This window comes from Numida meleagris, chromosome Z, assembly GCF_002078875.1.
Source record: "Numida meleagris isolate 19003 breed g44 Domestic line chromosome Z, NumMel1.0, whole genome shotgun sequence".
Taxonomy (NCBI): Eukaryota; Metazoa; Chordata; class Aves; order Galliformes; family Numididae; genus Numida; species Numida meleagris.
In genome coordinates this window covers 20,866,022-20,886,225 of record NC_034438.1, presented here as the reverse complement: position 1 = coordinate 20,886,225, position 20,204 = coordinate 20,866,022, and the positions used below count along the sequence as shown (strand labels likewise).

The 20,204-nt window shown below is 39.5% G+C and overlaps 1 protein-coding gene across 8 annotated transcripts in view; it reads left to right on the top strand.

The window, feature by feature from the left end:
* ADAMTS6 (ADAM metallopeptidase with thrombospondin type 1 motif 6) overlaps positions 1-20,204 on the top strand; it is a 175,254-nt gene that overhangs the window by 18,320 nt on the left and 136,730 nt on the right. For 6 of the 8 annotated variants that reach the window (XM_021380767.1, XM_021380766.1, XM_021380770.1 and 3 more), the window contains 3 exons: positions 1,222-1,439; positions 1,960-2,043; positions 2,547-2,692. In XM_021380767.1, coding sequence (XP_021236442.1) covers positions 1,222-1,439; positions 1,960-2,043; positions 2,547-2,692 — 448 coding nt within the window. The remainder of the gene's footprint in view (positions 1-1,221; positions 1,440-1,959; positions 2,044-2,546; positions 2,693-20,204) is intronic. The other 2 variants (XM_021380771.1, XM_021380768.1) reach the window with 1 other exon arrangement.

Below are 20,204 nucleotides of genomic sequence, written 5' to 3'. Positions count from 1 at the left end.
AATTTGCTAGAGTAGGGGTGAGAGCCAGTAGAAATCTTGATGTTGATTTTAAAATCCTCTACAGACTTCTGTTCTTGATATTATTTTCTAGGATGGGTATAGGGCTATTGAATGGTAAAGTTGTAAAATGAGGATAATTTTACTACTGGCATTTTTGTCAGCTGCCCAGATTATTTCCCTTTCTCAACTGTCATGAATTAATTGACCTTTTAAAGCCAACACTGTGCACTCAAAATATTACGCAGCAGTGGGACTACTGAAGTATTCCTAGTTTTGTCCTGAACATACATGCTTTGTTGTGTAGCTGTTACCCTATGAAATAGATGGTTTAGTTGGACTGCGTAAAGCACTGCTTTTTCACAGAAGATACTGGACCTATCCCAGCTTATCCTTACCTGAACCAGTTGTAGGAGAGGTAAGGTTGCGTTTCTAGTATTGCTCACTTGAGCAGTCTTGCTCAGTCAGTTGAAAATGTACCTACCTTTTAGTGTTCTTAAGTTCATCCATAACTAGCAAGAATACCTTGGGTATTTTGAAATCCTAATTATGTGATTTCAGCTTAATTGTATGCTTTATTGAAGTTAAACTTGTGATTTGCATGGGTCTTTGTGAAAAAGGGATACTTAATATTAAAAGTGCCCATTTTGCAGGGAAGGGATGTTCAATTTTGCCCTGAGGACATGAGTTCAAGTTTTAAGAAAGTATGTACTGTTTGTTTCTCTGATGATAATTTCATCTGTTTGTAATAACCAATATGCTGCATAAAAGCAATATTGTATTTTCAGACTGTTTAATTCCTTAGTTTATCTCAATACCTTTAACCTTTAATTAATTAGCATTTTTAAAATTTCCAATATGTTTTTTATTTCCTAGTATTACAGCCATCTCAGTCTTACCCTTAAAATTTTGAAATGTGCTCTTGGTCAACTATAAGTAATCTTTAGTAATAAAATAGATGTGCAGGATTAGATCTGTTGAGAGAAGATGATGATATGTAATCCTAAGACAAGTTAAGGAGCATTCAGAATATGAGAACTTGAAGCAAACTTGTTTTTCCTTTGTATGAGGTATTTTAAAATTAAAGATGATAAACTTGAATTTTCCTTGCCTCAAGAAAGACTGGTTTTAAGAGGCTTAAAGATGATCTCAGCTTAAGACAGCTGCATTTGAACGAGTTTTACGTATGATCCCTCTGAAGTGTTTAATTATTTTGGTTCCTAGAAGACCTCACAAGAAGCAGTAGACCTTGGTGGATGAGTGATGGATCTGCTTTTCCAGCTTCACTTCCTATCAATGACACATTAAGTAGTCATAGTCGACAGAAGAGATCAGTAAGCCTTGAGCGGTTTGTGGAGACGCTGGTAGTAGCAGACAAAATGATGGTGGGATATCATGGCCGCAAAGACATTGAGCACTACATTTTGAGTGTAATGAATATTGTAAGTTTCATCCCTCTCTTTATTAATACTAACATGCATATTCTGAAATCTCAAAGTATTTGTAAACTACTTATTTACGGCCATAGTAATGTGTTAAAATATTCATCATCTTGCAAGAATTAATTGAAATATTGTAGATATTAGCATTGTGGGGAAAAATACAGTACTGTTTCTGTCTAGTATGCTGTGATCGTTTACACTTTTTGTCTTCAATCTAAATGTAATCATAAGAACTTAAAACTGTACAGTTTTATTATGTTTAAATCAACAGTCTAAATGCTCTTTGAATGGTTGGATGGTTTATTAAACAAGTTATAAACAATTTTGACTGAAAATTATGACAAATTTATTTGTTTTTACTGAATGGTAATTTGTTGATCCAAAAAATAACTTAGGTGATGTTAATTACCAACATTATGGAAATGCATTGAGCAGGAAGATAGTTGAGTGGTTAAGAATTTAGGAAATGTATGCTGTTTCTTGTCTGACTTTGTGCCTTTTCTTATTTTCTGGAGGTCAGGTTGCCAAACTTTATCGTGATTCCAGTCTAGGAAACGTAGTGAATATAATAGTGACACGTTTAATAGTCCTCACTGAAGATCAGGTAAGAGTTGTTGCACTTCAGCTTTATATCCCTGAAATACAAATTATGCTATTGTGTAGTATAGTATTATTCAATTATTTCTTGAAATGGCTGCATCTGAGTTCAAAACCTGCCTTGTAATCTTTCACTACTTTAACCAAGGTGAAAACATTTCAAAGGAATATTTCCCGCATATTATTTCAGAAATATCTGTTCTTTACTTCTGGTGAATATTAATATACTTTTGAGTATGTCAGTTTTATTTTTAGATCTGTATTTCAATACTCAGATTTTTTTTTTTTGTATTGACATAATCATTATTTAAGTTGGAGCAGAAGGAATGTCTGTTCAGTAATACACAACTGAACTTGGGGTCACATTTTACAGAGATAAAATTTGGCAAGGAGGGTTTATTCCTAGAAACCACTGCTTCTAATTATAGTCCCAATTTAGTCTTCAAAAGGCTTAACAACTGACCTTAGTAATTTGTTTGGAACATTTCTGGTATGCATGTTGTATTGCAGCCAAACTTGGAGATAAACCACCATGCAGACAAGTCCCTCGATAGCTTCTGTAAGTGGCAGAAATCCATTCTCTCCCACCAAAGTGATGGAAACACCATTCCAGAAAATGGGATTGCCCACCATGATAATGCGGTTCTTATTACTAGGTATGGTCATTATAAGTATTATGTTTATTTTTATTTTAATTCTGTAGTTTTCTTGCTCTTACTTTTATGTAGAGGCTAGTTATAAAGTAATATAATTAGTAGGTAATACGATGAAGAAAAGAAGTAACAGATGGTTTGACCTAAATATATCAAAGTGTAGATTAAGAAGTTGGGAAAGCAAGATACAAAAATTACTTGCTTCTGCTGTTATTTTCATTACATAATTGCCAATGCAGATATTCCAGTAGAAGAGATGGATCTTATTGAGCATATTATATTTTTATAATTGAAAATAATTCTTAAAATTATGGACAGCAAAGCAGTGTGGAAAATGTTTTGTTAACCATATATCACGTTTTATAAGAATTTCAAGGCAGAACCTCAACTACTGTAATAGTATTTTTCTGCTGAAACATGTTCTTGCAGATTCAGGCAATGTGTGATTCTGCTTTGTAGTTGTTTAGATTTATTGTGCTTAATTAAGATGAGAATTGATGGCTTTAATAGGTAGTTTCAAAGCTGACGTGTGCGTTTGTTTGCTTCTATACCACTGCTACTGTGATAAATTCAACAAAGCATGTGTTGTTATCTTGTAGTCCTGGTGAAAATATTACTGCTTGTTCTCTGTAGTTATGAGTAGGCAATTGTACTTCAGTGGGTGATCTATTTCCCTTTTGCTTAAGGACAGTATTTATTCTTTTCTCTTTTGTTTAAATAGCAGCAGGTGCAGCAGCACTAATTTGGATTAGAATCCTTTTATCGTTTCTGCTTTCCTAGTCAATTTCTGTACTGCTCTGTATGTCACCTATTTTTGGAATCATTGTACTCCCTGCAGAAATGTTAAAAATATTAAGTGATAAAAATAACTGATTTGTACTGGGATTTTGTGTGAAAGATGTAATAGTGACTGAGTTATGGGAAGGGAAGGGGGGCTATTTTAATTTTGTTAAAGGAGCCTTTTTTTCTTTATGAAGAGTAAGAGAACTTAATTTCTTGCATGGATTTTTGCGTTCATATTTCAAATCTAATTGTTACATGTGGACATTAATGCTACATAGTAATAGTTCTGGTGGTGAAAGTGATTGAGACCTGTTTTTGTTGTTGTTTTTTTTTTTCCAGGAAGGTATGTGGGTTTTTTTGTAATGTCTTTAAGGAAGAAAAATTCAAAATAAAACACAGTTGTGTTGATTTTTTTTTCATGAAAACATTCAGTTTTACTCAGATTTTTGCCTTCACTAGGGCAGCTCACATGTAAAATTAAATAAACCTTTACAGCTCTGCTGCACATGAAACTTCTATTGGCATTATTTAGGCAGTTAGTGAAGAGGTGTAATTGTTAGGTGGTACTGTCGTGTCACTGGAAGCTTCCCAGTACGTGTGGATGAGTGGTGTTGCTAACTCTGTTCTTAACCTTATGGCTGAATAATTTGACATTTTGTTAGTGTTACTCTGGTGCTGCAAAGCGGAGTTGTTTATTTCCATTCACTGTTGTACTTCAGTGTGTTTTATTACTATGTATTCTGTATGGGCTTCCCTGTCCTGGTTGGGTGTTCTGTGTTCCAGATGAAGGCCTAAGTAAATGCTATTTGCTGATCTGTAACTGTGAAAGAAGCAGTTTTGCAGAGAAAGTGAAAAATTCTCATTGGAAGAGTGTTTTTCAGCAATCAGCAGCAAGCATTAAGGACTTGTTGGGCTTAATAATCATGTATGCATTCTGCTGGGTTTCTGAAGGATGCATGTATGCTATCTTGTAGAAAGTACATAAGATCTAAGAAGACAAGTTTACACTTCCATGCATGTAATTAAATTTTAAATTAAATTTAGTGTCTCAATGTGTTATCATCAGGTTTATGATACAGACCTTTATAAAGCATTGCTGAACTTTTAAATTCAGTTACATATTCTCATTTTAGAGTGCTTGTATTCATTATTTAGCGCAGCCTTTGGTATTGCTTTTGGAAATGACAGTTACTGTAGTAATCAGTTTGATTAGTCTGGCTTTCACTGGAACAGCTAGCTCTCCTGGATGTTGCTAACAAACTGTATCAGCATATATGAAAATATTTTTTGCAGGGGTGGAGTTGGAATGAATAAAGATAAATGTATGTTACCTTAGCCTGTAAATGAATTAATTTTGAATGATTCTACATTTATTACAGAAATGAAATGAATGTTTTCATTCTGTTTTGGATGTCTCACTTGATTAACCAGTTCATGTACTTACATGCAGAAGAGAAGGGTCGTATATCCAGTGCTTTGAACACCTAATGTGTTGGAAAGCTGTTTAATAACCTTTTCTACCAAAAGGAATTCAAACCAAATTTAAGGTTACTTTTTAGCTGCTGTGATAGTATTTTTGGAAGTAGTTTCCTGAATACTCTGCTGTATATGGGGTAATTAAATTTTCATTGGATTTGACGTTAGAACCATTTTTGGTCATTGTGTGTATTAAGTTATTAATATGACAATACTATCTTGTCCTGAGTACTATAAGTTTACAACTACAGTAGCCTTTTCTTAAATGTATTACACTATTGAGAAAACGAGTCATTATCTTCATCTATGCAAATGACGTTATCTCAGTTTTTTCTCAACAGTCGATTGCTTTACTCCATGATGCTTTAAACAGTATCATGCTCTAGTGTGTACAAAAAATAATATTATCGGTACTGATTTAGTGATGTCTGCCTGACCAACGTACACATTTGTTTCCTGAAATGGCTATATGTTAAAATTGTGTATCCTTACCAGCTCATCTGCTAAATCTTGCTGGAGACAACATTACCATGCCAGCTAAACCACTTGTCTTTAGCAAAGAGACTTCCTGGTGTACTGGCTTACCTGCCATGATCTGGAGGCATACTGTAGTCTGCAGAGTGCTTATTTTACTAACCTCATAGGGAATTGCAGAAAACTTAACTAGTTGACTATAAAAAATTAAGGTAGATAAGAGACTGGTCCAAATCTCATTCAGGAGAGCAAAATCATAGAATCATAGAATATCCCAAGTTGGAAGGGACCCACAAGGATCATCAAGTCCAACCTCTGGCTCCACAAGGGACCACTCAAACCCTGTGTCTGAGAGCAGTGTCCCAACACTCCCTGAGCTGCAGCAGCTCGAGGCCGTACCCACTGTGGAGAAATATGGTATAATTTGCACAAATGTCCATTCTGAGCTTGTTCTGGTGAATATTAGGAATAGTTTTGCTGCTCTGTCTCTACTGCCAGCCTTTATGCCATAGCATGGTTAGTGGGAGAATTTACTGATACTTTTGCTAGTAGTAGAAGCATCTTATTTCAGTTACACTGGGAAGCTTCTGAGCATCCCGGAAGCTTGTGAGAATTAAGGCACCTTATTGTAACCTGATCCCAGAGGAGGTAATAGGCCTTACTCAGGGCACTTAAAGAGTCTTAAGACACTGGATATCTTTGTATAGAACAAATAGCAATTGTCCAGAACATTGATAATACTTCTGTAGGTTTTATTGTTTTATGTCTTCCTTTATCCACTTACTTCAGAACTTTTGGTCATATTTTTGAGTCTTAAATTTTTAATTGCAATTCAAGATAAGACAGATTGAATGAAAGTTCTAGAACAGTGAGAGCAATTTTTTTGTTACAGAGCTTGCCTGTTGAAATTTGGCTGCTTTTTTTTTTTTTTTTTTTTTAAGATTAAAATAGTATGAGACTTCATTATTTTCCCAGAATCACAGAGTGGTTAGGGTTGGAAGGGTGGAGGGGACCCTTGGTCCATCTTGTCCAACTCCTGCTCACGAACACCAGGCTGCTGTCCAGGCAGCTTTTGAAGGTCTCCAGGGAGGAGAGCCTACAGCCTCCCTGGGCAGCCTTGTGCCAGTGCTCCATCACCCATCCAGCGCAGAAGTGCTTCCTGGTGATCAGACCCGCCTGTGTTCCAGTTTGTGCCCATTGCCTCTTGTCCTGGCACTGGAAACCGCTGAAAAGAGCCTGCTTCCATCCTTCTTGCACCTTCCCTTCAAGTATTTGTAGACATTGATGAGATCCCTGTGAAACTCCTCCAGGTTAAACAGTGCCAGTGCTCTCAGCCTTTCCTCCTAGGAGAGGTATTCTGGTTCCTTGATCAGTTTGGTAGCCCCCTGTTGGACTCTATTCAGTACGTCCAGATCTCTTATGTTCTGGTGGGCCCAGAACTGAACCCAGCACTCCAGCTGTGGCCTCTCCCAACTTGCTGGCAGTACTTCGCCTTATGCAGCTAAGAATACCATTAGCTGCTTTAGCATCAAGGGCACTTCGCTGATTCATGTTCAACTTGGTGTGAATCTACACCTTTTCTGCAGAGCTGCTTTCCAGACTCTGCACTTCTTGTTGAACTCCATGAGATTTTTGCCAGTATATTTTTTGCGTTTTATCCTGCAGTTGTCTAAATCAGTTTCTTAAGAGTGAGAAAAGTGAAAATACATAGTTTACTCCAAGAGTAATGAGTTCTGCGTAATTCCAGTAACAGAATCCTACAACAGATTCAAAGAGCGTGATAGCAGTTTGAGCAAATTCTCAGCTACAAAACAGTATTTTTTCAATCCAGTCACCACCATGAGCTGTGCATTTTCACCAGTAATGAACAAGAGCCTGCATGCCATGCTTGTGAAAATCTGTACCAGTGGAGGTGACCCACTGTCACCACTTCTGAAATGCAGCACCCATCCCTCACTGTGCTCACATCCACTTTCTATCTCTATCAATGTTCACAGTTGTCAGTGAGTTTCAGTGGGTGCCATTTTTTCTGCATGGATGAAGTCAGTGACAAACCTTTGCTTCATCCTGGATATAGAACCATTGATCACCACCCTTTGTCTGCAGCCTTTCAGCCAGTTCCTTATCCGTCGGTTGGTCCACCCGTCAAATCCACATCTGTCCAATTTGGAGATAAGGATGTGGTGGGGGACCATGTCAAAGGCCTTGCACAAGTCCAGGTAAATGACATCATTCGCCTTCCGTTTGTTAGCCAGTGCTGTCACTCCATCATAGAAGGCCACCAGATTGGTCAGGCATGACCTAACCCTGGTGAAGCCTGGCTGTCTTGGGTCACACACTCATTCCTCATGTGATCTAGCATATCATCCAGGAGGATCTGTTCCATGATCTTCCCAGGCACAGAGGTGAGTCTCGCTGGTCTGTAGTTCCCTGGGTCGTCCTTGCTCCTTTTCTTATAAATGGAAGTGATGTGACCCTTTTTCCAGTCACCTGGGACCTCACCTGAAAGCCATGACTACTCAAATATGATGGAGAGCGGCTCGGCGACCACCTCAGCCAGCTTCTTCAGAGCCCTGGGATGCACGCCATCTGGCCCCATAGACTTCTACACATTCAATCTCATGAGGTGGTCTTGGACTTGCTCTGCCCTTACAGTGGGGGGATGGAATTTAGTCCCCCAATCCCCACCTAGAGGTTTAGGGATGCAGGGTTCAGGGATATGAGAAATATTAGAATCCTGGCTGCCAGTGAAGACTGAGGCAAAGAACTCATCCAGTACCTCAGCCTTGTCCACATCTGTTGAAGCCAGCTCTCCTTTTACATTTGCCGAAGGAGGTAGACTTGCTTTGGCCTGTCTCTTCTGGCCAGTGTACCTGTAGAATGTCTTATTTTTTTTAACATCTGTTGCTAAGTTCTGTTCTGCCTGTGCCTTGGCGTTCCTGACTGCATCTTTGTATTCTTCCCAGGTGACATGCCTTTGTTTCCAAATCTTGTGTGTGCCTTTCTCTGCCCTCAGTTTGCCCAGCAGGTGGATGCCCCGTCCCTGGAGGTATTCAAGGCTGGGCTGGATGTGGCTCTGGGCAGCCTGGTCTAGTGGTTGGTGTCCCTGCACTCAGCAGGGGGGTTGAAACTAGATGATCTTTGAGGTCCTTTTCAACCCAGGCCATTCTGTGATTCTATGAAATCAGGGCATGGTCACTGCAGCACCAACCTTTATGCCTTTAATGATCTCCTCAGCATTGGTGAGCAGCAGGTCCAGCAATTCTTCACCTCTGGTCAGTCTGTCCAATATCTGAACCAAAAAGTTACCATCAAAATTATCAGTAACTGGTATGATTATTTTATCTCAAGTCTTTTGATAGACATAATTAGTCTTTGTATTTGATTTCTGTACTCCTGCATCACAGATGTGGAAATCTCACTTTTTAGCAGGATGTCAGGTTATCAGATTTGTCATTTTAGGACTGTAGTTTTGAGCCTCTATATTTTCTCCCATACACATTTGTCATGGTTTTATGATTTTTTGTTATCGGTATTCCAGATTATAACATTTCATAAAAGCACTGGGAGTTAAAGAGTTAATGCTCCAGTTCTGTGGACTGCTGATTTCTGGGTACCTGGTTCTCAGAAGAGAAGAACTACATACCCCAGAGAACTTTGCATTCGAGGGAAAGATAAAACTTGCAAGTCATGAGATGTTCTCTTTTTTGCTGCCTGGGAGTGCATGTTCCCCCGCCATTCTGCCTTCAGTTCTTAGAGTGAGGCTATTGGTTTTGGACGCTCTCTCTCTCTCTTATTTGATTTATTAGCCTCAATTCCAATTATACTGTATTATATTGTGTTATCTTGCATTCCAATATCATACTTAGTAACTTAACTTTGCTCGTCAGATCGTTGCCGCTGTTCTGTGTTTAGGCCCATCTCCCCACCTTTCCCCCTTTTCCCCTTTCCCCTTTCTGGGGTGTGGGTCTGTTCTCTGGGGTATGTAGTTCTTCTCTTCTGAGAACCAGGTACCCGGAAATCAGCAGTGCACAGAACTGGAGCATTAACTCTTTAACTCCCAGTGCTTTACATGGTGTTATGATGTGGAATACCAATAGCAAAAAATCATAAAACCATGACAGCACCCCCCTATCCTATCTCCAATACTGAAGTGTCTGTTTGCCTTTTTTATAGTTCTTGTTTATTTGCTATTTTTTTTGTGTGTGTAGAACCTTCATTGATAGGCCAGTGAGTTTTATTTTCTTCCAAAACGCTCTAACAAATGTAGCCTACATTGTGACCTCCAGAATTTTGTATTTTTAAGGTAAACTATTTATGCTATAATGTTAATTTTTGAAGAGAAAGTGGATAATATTCTTCAATTTCAGTCAGTTGCTTCTCTGGATATTAAACATCGTAAAGTAGGAAAATTATTAAAATAGCACTTCCTTTTGGGATTCTGGCACTTTTCAGTGATGGAGTTCATCAGCAATGCTTTGGTTACCATGTAGATGTATACTTTATGAACAAAATTATTCCTTGTCTTATCTGCCTGTACAGAATAGTAAGGGCCAGGATTGTCCTCTTTCCCCTTTCTGATTTAGTAGCAGAGATGAAGAATGACAAAATACAAAGATGTTTCTTTTCCTTTTACAGCCTAGTAGTTCTCAGATATTTTTTGTATATAAAATGGTTAGTTTGTTTTGTCCATATACTAAACAGCTGTTTTTTCAAATAGCACATGCTGCTGACTGACTGAATAAAATTTGCAGAAACAGACTTTTCCTGCTGGGAGGAAAGATCCAGAGCTATTAATTTGCTTTCTTTTATGTCAGAAGATGAGCCCATGGAGAAGAAAATTGCAGGGGGAAGTTGAGATTGGGTGTGTGTGCATCTCCAAAGGGGCAAATCTTTGTGTTTGAGATAGAAATGTTTTAAGCAGAGAATCTATTGAAATGGTACTTAAAGAGGTAACACTTCTCAAAAGTCATTGCATGAAATGGCTCCCTCTGGTAGCACCACATATAAATACTTCATTTTCTATTTTTTATGGAAAAACAAATTCACTATGCATGACAAAACCATCAAGACCTTTTTGATGCAGCTACAATGCTTCTTACGGAAACGTAACTGATTCCAAACCATACAAAAATAATTACCGGAAAGTTTTTTTCTTAAAACTTTGGTATTGAGACTATGTACCTTATTTTTTTTCTCAGTTATGCTGCTGGAGATGCAGATACAGCTTTTGAAATTAGTGAAAGATCTTCAAACGTAGAATTATTTTAATTGGATTGGAGTTACTTTTGTAAGTGGTTTACTGCTTTAGCAACAGCTAATTCAGCAGCATCACTGAACTGGCATACTCTATTGTTGAAGGAATCTTTGTGTGATTAAAGAATCAGACTATAGTACATTTTTATTGACTAAGCTGAAGACACCTGGATTTGTAGGTGCAGGTGAAAGAGGACACTTTCAGTGGGCAGTCAGTAAAAGTGGACAGTGCTACAGATGGTATAATTTTTCCTCTTCCCTGGACTTCATTTGAGCTTGTGCAAGCTATGAGAGAATTCATTCTCTCTGTCTCTCAGAAATTAATACAGATTTTCATATTTTTGCCTGCTACCGCTGTACTTGTAATTCAGAAAGTGTATTGCTTAGCAGTATGGTGTTGCGGCTGTTAGCTTTAATGCCTGTATGTATGCATCCGGTACTAATACTCAACATCTCTTGCAATGCTGCATTAGCATCATTACATCATTGGTAGATTTTTCAAATACTTAAAGGGGAGAAAATATACAGAGCTTGTTTGTTTATTGTATTTGTACAAGATTAACTTCATGATGCTTTAGGTAATCATTTGCTTATCTTTGTGCTCTCATTGGCAAGGTATAGTCTCCTGTGCTTAACTGTGAGATATGAATCCCCAGTGCAAGCCAGTGCTGTCAGATTTTCTGAAGGGGCAGAAGGTATATGTATGCAGCAGTGGTCTTAAACTCTTGTAAATCTTGTGGTCCATAATCTAAAGAACTGCAGTGTTTCTGGCATTGGTGTAGATATTTGAGAGGAGCAAAAGGCTTCTTGTTTCATTTTGCATACCTGTGTAGAGCTGACCACAATCATGCCTTTCATTTTTTATAGTATTAAGGGGTTTTAGGCAGCCAGGGATGATTTAGAAGCTGCGTTGCCTGATTCGCAGTACTAAAAAGAAATCTATTTTATAGAAACAGTTCTTCTTTTACATGTCAGTAGCTTATAGATTAATAATAAATTTTTATTCTGTAATAACAAGTAACATTTTCCCATTGGATTCTGTACTAGTTAAGGCATTTGGTAGCAGGGTCGGGCCAGCCAGGGCTCTGCACATTCCTTTCCTCCTGCAGGTCCAAGATTGTTATGCTTCTTTTCTGAGGCATTTTTCCACTTTGTCTGGGCTTCTTAAGTTGTTTGCAAAGATTTCATTTCTATGCAAGACGCTCTAACATTGCACTGTCAGGAGAGTTTCCTGTCCTTGTCCAATAAAAATGAGCATCCAGAGCATTCTGGTTCCCATGAAATCCTGTCTGTGATTCTCATCCTACAGTTTCTTTCCCCATTAACAAGAAAGGCTTTGATTTCAAGAAGTGATTTTGATGTCAGTTATATTTGTTTGTTTCTTGCTTCCTTGACTCCAGTCCATTAAGCAATTTTCATCCTCATTTGTTGTCCAGAGTTCCTAGCTGTTTTACTGGAATTCCTCACAGTGAATTTAAGCCCTTTGCAGGAGGCTGTTTTCCTTTGTGATATTTCTGTGCAAAAATTGTAAGATTATCCATTGACTTAATTTCTTGGAGACCACAGGTGTGTGTGTTCCTTTGAGGGTCAGTTGTAAAACTGTCATATATCTGTTGCCCTTAATTTCTTTCTGTACTGGTATTTCAAATGTGAGGACCCCACTTTACAATGAGTAACAATAGATTTCCTATGCCTCTTTATTCTCAAGGAATTGAAGGGGAGTAAGTAAAAAATCCCAGTGCATTCAAAACAATAGACTTGGTGGGGTGGAAACTCTGAAATGTACTTGTGTTTAAGTACAGTAGTTAGAGGAAAGTGTAGTATTTTGTATGCTTTGCGTAATAGGAGTATTTGTACAGTATTTCTGTAGATGAAATATTCCTTGTGCTCTGTTTTACATACCTGCTAGTTTTCACTGATAGAATCACTTTTTTGACCTAAATATGGAACTAGTACCACTGTTCTTACATTCTTACTTTTGTACTACAAACGTTTTGTTGGTCTTAAGTATCCTAAGAAATAATCTCTGGAATGGCTACCTGAAGATCTACAAAAGCGGGGTTGTGACTGAGAGATCCAGTATAACGATTGCAAAGTATTACAGTGGCACACTCTCTACTGCTTTTAGATACAATTGAGTCTAGAGCCATATGTAGCAAGATGGTAAGCCCTGCACATTCAGAAGGGGGGAAGCATACACGAAGATTTTAATGAAGAATTTTCTGTCATCAATTTCTGTAATCTATAGGTCATCTTGTGAGTTGAGTAGCCATAGGACATGGTGGAATAATGATAGAAAATTAAATTAGATAACACTGCCAATACAGAAAAACACAAGATGAATTAATGAAACCAGTTGGCATATTATCTAATTATCTAATTCCCATTTATGTGATAGTTATACACCTGCTTGATGGATGGTGAGTTTTTTGTTGACACTCCCTGCTCTATTTACAGAATAAGGCTTAAAGTGCAATTCAAATTTCCACTCTTGGCTATAAATTTCTTTCAGTTCTGAGAGGAGGAGGTTAGTGCAAATTGTATCTCTAACACTTACTGATAGGTTTTGTAGTTGAAAGGAGTCAGACTGTGGGATTTGACAGAACTCACTTGAAATGCTAAAGTAGCTAGAATGCAAATCTGAAAAATGAACATTGCGTTGTAGATGTCAAACAGCAGGGCATTAGCAGCTGATGAAGAAGCATACTATGTGCGGGGATTGTTTTCTTATCACAAAAAAGGTTGTTATTTTATAAAGTTTGTGTCTCTGAGAGTGGAAGCTTGGAAAAGATGTAATGTATGCCCAGAGTTTGCCTAATTCTTTCCAGATGGGCAAAATGTGTTTTATTTAATTCCAAATCCAGAAGAGTGACCAGTATCATGGAGTAAAGCTCAGATGTTCGTGCTTTAACTGTAGACTTGAAGTCTGAAAGCTGTTTTGTTTTGGTTTTTTTTTTGTAGTAAATGCATTAGAATACTTGATATCGAGTAAAAAGACAGGTAATGTTCACCTATCTCAAGTTAAGAAAGAAATTTTGAATGTAACCTCACACACTTAAGATGTGCTCAGTGAGTGAAACTGGTCACAGACCTAATGATTTCCTAAACTAGAAAACTTGAAAATATACCAGGGTATACACCAGCATGAAATGTGAGTAGTGCAACTCCTTCCTGTCCCTGGTGAAAGTTTTCTGTAAATGAGCCAGTGAAGCCCTTAACAATTAAAAATACATCAAAATAAATCCATAAAATACCAAACTGCATTTTCCATTGTTAGTAACAGTGTATTAATGTTTGCTGTAGTTTAGAAATAAATGTTTTCCTTTTACACACCAATCTTACAACAGAAGAAAAAAATCAATGAAAAATACTTTTGTATGCTGGTTTTTTTTTTTTTCCTTTTCAGGCATTTACCTTCTTAGTTGCACAAAGGGTCATAAAACTACTCAAATGATAGTTTTTCCAGGAAATGTTTGGTGGTAATAGTTCGGGATATCTGTTAGAACACTCAGTTTCTGCTTGGCCAGATATCTGAGGAAGGGCTTTCTAGCAGTTTGAAATGTCATATTTTGCCTTCTTTAATTTAGGGAACATAGAGAGGCTTTTAAAAGACTCTTATTTTAGTCTGATTAGAATCCTAGCATTCCCCTCCTCCTCCCTCTGCTTAAGTACAATATCAGAGCTGATATTTTCACAATTTACAGTGACTGGCAGAATAATAGATATGCAAGTGACTAGCTATGCTTCTCATTCTTAACAGTCCAGAAGAACATATTAGGCCAGTTTTTACCCTGGATTTTTACCAGTTTTGGAGTTGTCTGCAATCTGTTGAAAAAAATTCTCTCTCACCACACATGAATATATTCGACATTTTCATGTTTTCTTCAGATTTTAAACATTATTAGCTCAAGTTTATTACTACATTTTATTAGATTGCTTCTGTATTGGAACACATTTAAAAACATATGTTTTTAATTAAGGTACAGGTTGTAAATTAATTCTTTTAGTGACAATGTCATATCCATTTAATTTCAGTATGCAGTGTTCTTCAGTTTACCCAAATCTGTCCTAACAAAGGGCATGATTATTTATGCATTGAGGTCAGTGGCAGAATGCCCATTATTTCAGTAGGATCTGGATAGGATTTCAATCTGAGTTCATAGCCTTTTTATTTTAATTATGCAAATTCTCTTGCTGTGAGTATTGCTTGTTCCATGCTGCTAAACCTTTTCAAATATTCAGCAGCTTTAAAATCTGTACCTGGAGTTAGGTATGTGAGTATGTTAACCATTTCAAGATTAGGGATGGTATTCTCTCTGACCTTGCATTTATTTCTCTGTTTTTAAGCGCCCCTTTATGCATGGAAGTAGATCACTTCCTGATTAATTTTTAGTATATTCAGTGTGTTAGAAGTACTTTCCAAAGTGACATAGTTAGTTGGTACTAAAAGTTGATTCTGAAATCAATCTTTTAAACAATAGATGACATTATGTTTTAAACTGAAATAATATTTTTAATGATAAGAAAACTGATGAAGAAAATAAGTCACGTGGGTTTGTGTGCACTGTTTAGAATGAAGATATTGCCTGTATTGTTCTCACAATTATTTTATCAACTAACTCTTGGCTTTTTTTAAATGAGTTTTGTTGTCTTTATTGTATAAACTAAATATTGAGAATATGGTTTCTGCTAAAAATGACGTTGAGATAATCAAGCTAAATTAAATTCTGGTCAAAGCATTTATTTTGTAGTATTGTGTGAATGAACGGTGGTCTGGCCAAATGTAAAGAACTATATATGAAATTGTAAACACGCTTAATGACTAGTAGGAATTGTATATATTTGCTATTCCATGTGCTGTATTCTAGTCCTTCCTACCATTGTTTTCTGTACTCTTCTGTTGCTGTCATATTGTCTTCTTATCAGCAGATGAAACCATAAAGCTTCCTCCCTGGAAGCATTCAAGGCCAGGTTGGATAGAGCTTTGAGCAGCCTGGTCTAGTGGGAGGTATCCCTGCCTATAGCAGGGGCATTGGAACTAGATGATCATAAAGGTCCCTTCCAACCCAAACCATTCTATGATTCTGTAACACATGAAAATATACCAAATGGGAACATACTTAGCATATGTTACCATCTCTGCTTTCTCATGCTTTTTCTTTGTAAAGCAAACAAAGGCGATGATGGAGCCTTTGTTTGAGATACAGGTGCTACAGAATAAGATATCAAAAGAAAGAGGAATTAACTCACCCCTCCCAGCAACAGTTTGGAAGAAGGGGTGAGCTGAGGAATGCAACCTTCTCCCGTTTGAACTCTGGTGCGCCGGAAGAGGAGAGGGGACAAACTGCGCAGGGTCTGAGTGAATATGTGTTCCTGGAAGCGCAACCGGAAGCACCACCGAGGGGAGAGAGGGGAAGGGTGGATCAGGGCTCCCCCGCTGCGGGCACTTAAGTGCTCACATACTGGTTCAGGCTGTGACCTGGCAATTCCACTGCACTCCATCCTTTCACAGCATGAACCAATGACTGAGCAGGTAGGGGGTGAGCTCCTGCAGTTTTGGTGGTTCAAAATACATTGTACATCATGGCGCATGTACAGTACCTGCTGTGATGAAGAATGTTAGAGCACTGAAGGCAATTATTAGCAGTCTTTTGCGGTTCTGTTGGGCTGGTACTTGATGTTCCTTCTCAAGGCGTATCTTCTTCAAGGACCAGTAGCACTCCGGGTTCACGCTCACCAGTTGCCAGAAGTTCAGCAGTCCACCATGGGGTGTTACGATGTTTCCTCATGGACACTGGAGCATGCTGGAGTGATGTTGCTCCTGCCAGCTGTCCTGTGAACTTAATAACCTCAAGGGGAGTAATACAGATGTTTAAGAGGTACGAGGAGGGGTAGGTCTACCCTCCATGGTAGGATACAGGCCATATTTCGGTCTTGAGTCAACACCTCCACCTGTATCGGGGCATGTCCTGGCTTTTGATACCACACCCACACCCTTTGGCCTCATATCTGTGGCTGGATCACTATATAAGGTACCATACGGGGGGTTCTAATTTGCCACATGGACATAATTAATGTCCCCTTTGCAATGGAAATCGGGATGTCAACTGCTACCTCTTCTGGCAATGCACCGACTACTGGAAGGTTTACTGATCCCCCAGCCTCTAACAGTCTCCCCCACGGTGCAAAGAGACCACACCATTTTGGTCCTACTTGAACATTCCAAGGCCATTTTACCTTGTGTTTCCCGGGCTCTAGGTCCTCAGGGGCAGGGAGCAGAAGATTATTCATAGTGCCAACTTGTGGCTTGAGTGAGGTGTCCTTTCCTGTAATTTGTATCCTAAGTGGGGAGGCCCAAGTTGTCTGCAGCATCTTAAAGCACTGGGTCTGCCATCCCTTGGTCCCTCATTCAAGTTGCACAGGGCTTCATAAAGCCTCTTGATCCACCCCTACAAGGACTGTGAATCTGCCTTCAGAGCAGCCTTCAGGATCCCGTTATATCTTTCTATTTGGCCTGCTCCTGTTGAATTACAGGGCAAGTGAAACCTCCATTCTGTGTTGTTGTCTTCGGCCCACTTCTGCACAGTTGCACTCGTGAAATGTGTACCTTGTTTACTCTCGATGACCTCAGGAGTCCCGTATGATGCCATCAACCTAGTTAGAGCTTTAATGGTATAGGCTTGGTTTGCCTTTGCTGCAGGATAGACTTGCATCAATCCACTCGCTGTATCAACACAGGTTAGGGCATATCTGGCACCCTCAGGTCAAGGAAGGGGACCTATATAATCAATCTGCCATCGCTATAACGGGCTATGTCATCTAGTGAGATGGGCCATTGTTTCCAGCAGAGGTCTTGGTCTCATTTATGAGCAAGCACCACAGTCCTGACATGCCTGGACAATATCTGGTACGTGTAAGGGCAGCCCCCATGCTTTAGCCGCTGCTCACATGGTTTTCTGTCCTGCATGTCATAGTTTCTGATGCAGCCAGTGGGCTCTGTCTTCTGCTGATGTACTTCCTAGCCACTGAACTCGAACCAGTGTGTCAGCTTCATCATTGCCTGGCATCTGCAAGGGTTGATGTCCAGAGATGTGGTATGCTCATACAGTCCTGTGCCTAACCATGTTCCATGTATCAACCCGCGTATCTTTGCCCCAGATAGGTTGGGCATGGACTGACCAATCCCGAGTGGCCCACTGTGCTATCCAGAGCATGAGCCCTTAGTAGACTGCCCAACTATCTGTGCAGATGTGTAATGTGCTGTCACCTGGCTCTTGAGTTATCACCATCCACACAGCTTGTAGCTTGTAGCTACTTTGTCCATCCCCCTCTTCGAACCATATAGTTTCAGTTGAGGGATGGTGTGCGACGTCTTGCCACATGCTTGGGTTCTCTCTGATGGATCTATCCATGTACCAAGTGTCTTCTGGAATTGGATATTTCCCCTCCTGTACGGGACTCTTCTCTGGGCGAGTGACCATTATTTCCTTGAGTGTCTCACTGTGATATGTTACCAGGCTGATAATCTTCTGTAATTCTTCCTTCGGTGGAGGTGATGACAGATGGCTTCTCTGACTAAGGTAGGCGACCCAACATGCCACTGTTTGTGATTGGGCCACCCCTGTCCTAGGAATGTGGGTTAGATCTTTAACCCACTCCTGAATCAGCAAAGTTGTTTTAACAGTAACCTCTGCAGACTGAGTTGTTGGTTTTACCTTCTGCAGTGCAGAATAGGTAGCCAGTAACTGCTTTTCAACCATGCTGTATCTTTCCTCTGCTCCATGCCAAACCTGTGACCAGAACCCAGTTGGGATTCGAATGGAACTCAGGTGCTTGCCAAACCCTTCTTAAGTTATATCTGGTGCGCATCTAGTTCGGCTGGAAGGATTGGATCGAATATACACAGCACGTGGGCCTGTTTAGCAGCTATTCTTGCTTGCTGGAAGGCCTCTTGTTCCGTTCTACCTCAGTCCCATAATTGATCTTTTTTTGTTAATCGATATAGAAGTTTTAGCAGTTATGCTAAGTGGGGTATAAAGGATTGCCAGTATCCTAATATACCCAAGAACTCCTATAACTGCTTTGGTGCCATGGGAACCGGAAGCACTTGGATCTTCTCTATGATTGCACTGGGTAAGACCTGACCAGTCTTACCTGACGAGACAACACCCAGAAATTTAGCTGATAGCCCTGGTCCTTGTACTTTCTGTGGGTTTATAGCCCATCCTTTTTCCCGTAAATAAGTAGTTAGTGATGGTACTTCCTTCTCTAATGGCACGATTGAGTCAGATGTTAACATCAGGTCATCGATGTAGTGGTATGTTTTGACAGTAGATGGTTTGTTCCAATTTGCCAAGTCATGTGCCACCAGATTATGACAAAAAGTAGGTGAATGCACATATCCCTGAGGTAGGACTTGAAAAGTCCACTGCCTGCCCTCCCATGTGAATGCAAACTGGTCTTGAGATTCTTTAGCAATTGGAATGCTGAAAAATGTATTTGCAAGATCCAGAACACAGTGATATGCTTCTGTTTCTCTACTTAATGTATCCATAAGGGAGGCGATGTTGGATATGGCCGTGTGGATTGGCAGCGTGACTTTGTTTAGTTCTCTGTAGTCTACTGTAATTTGCCACGTACCATCTGACTTCCTGACTGTCCATATGGGGGAGCTGTATGGGCTGTGTACAGGTCTAATAATCCCTACTCTCTCCAACTCCTGCACAGTCTTGGTAATTTCTTTTTGCCGACCCGGGAGTCTATATTGCTTTGTATTTGTGATCCAGCGTGGTTGTGGCAAACAAATAGGCTCAATTTTTGCATGGCCCCTTAAAATTGTCTGTACCGCCTGGATGCTAATACATCTTTCCATTAATCTGAACTCTCCCACAGTGGTCTGGAGAGTCAGACCCCACAGGATGTCTGTCCCCAATATGTACTCTGGAGCTGGGGCGATAGACACCTTGTACTCCTGGGGTGGTAGACGTCCAACCCCCAGTTTCAACCACATTTGGGTTACAGAGATCATCTGCCCCCCAAACTATCTGTCATTTCCTCAGTGCCTGGAAATTGATTTGCATCACCATATATGATCAATGTTTCTGCCCTGGTATCTACTAGCACTATTACCCGTTGTACGTTCTTTCAGGACCAATGAATTGTTATTTCGACACAGTCTCCGGTCCCCTCTAGAGACCCTAGTCCTGGGGCATTTTGGCTCCTCTGTCACACCATCAGCTCTGCAATCCCCAAGTCTTTTTTCTCGGCTCAACAGTGGCTGCCCGGGCCACCTGAGGAGGTCTGTGATTTTTGATGGGACTGTGAAGTCTTCTAGATTTCACGATGTCGATGGTTTACGGACAAATGGGACGGGGGACCCATGGGCCCACGTGCTGGGAAAAGGGTAAGGAGATGGCCCTGAGAGCAAAGAACAGCGGCAACAATCTGAGGAGAAACAAACTAATTTACTAAATAAGATATCGGAATGCAAAACAACACACTATAATACAATATAATTACAATTTAA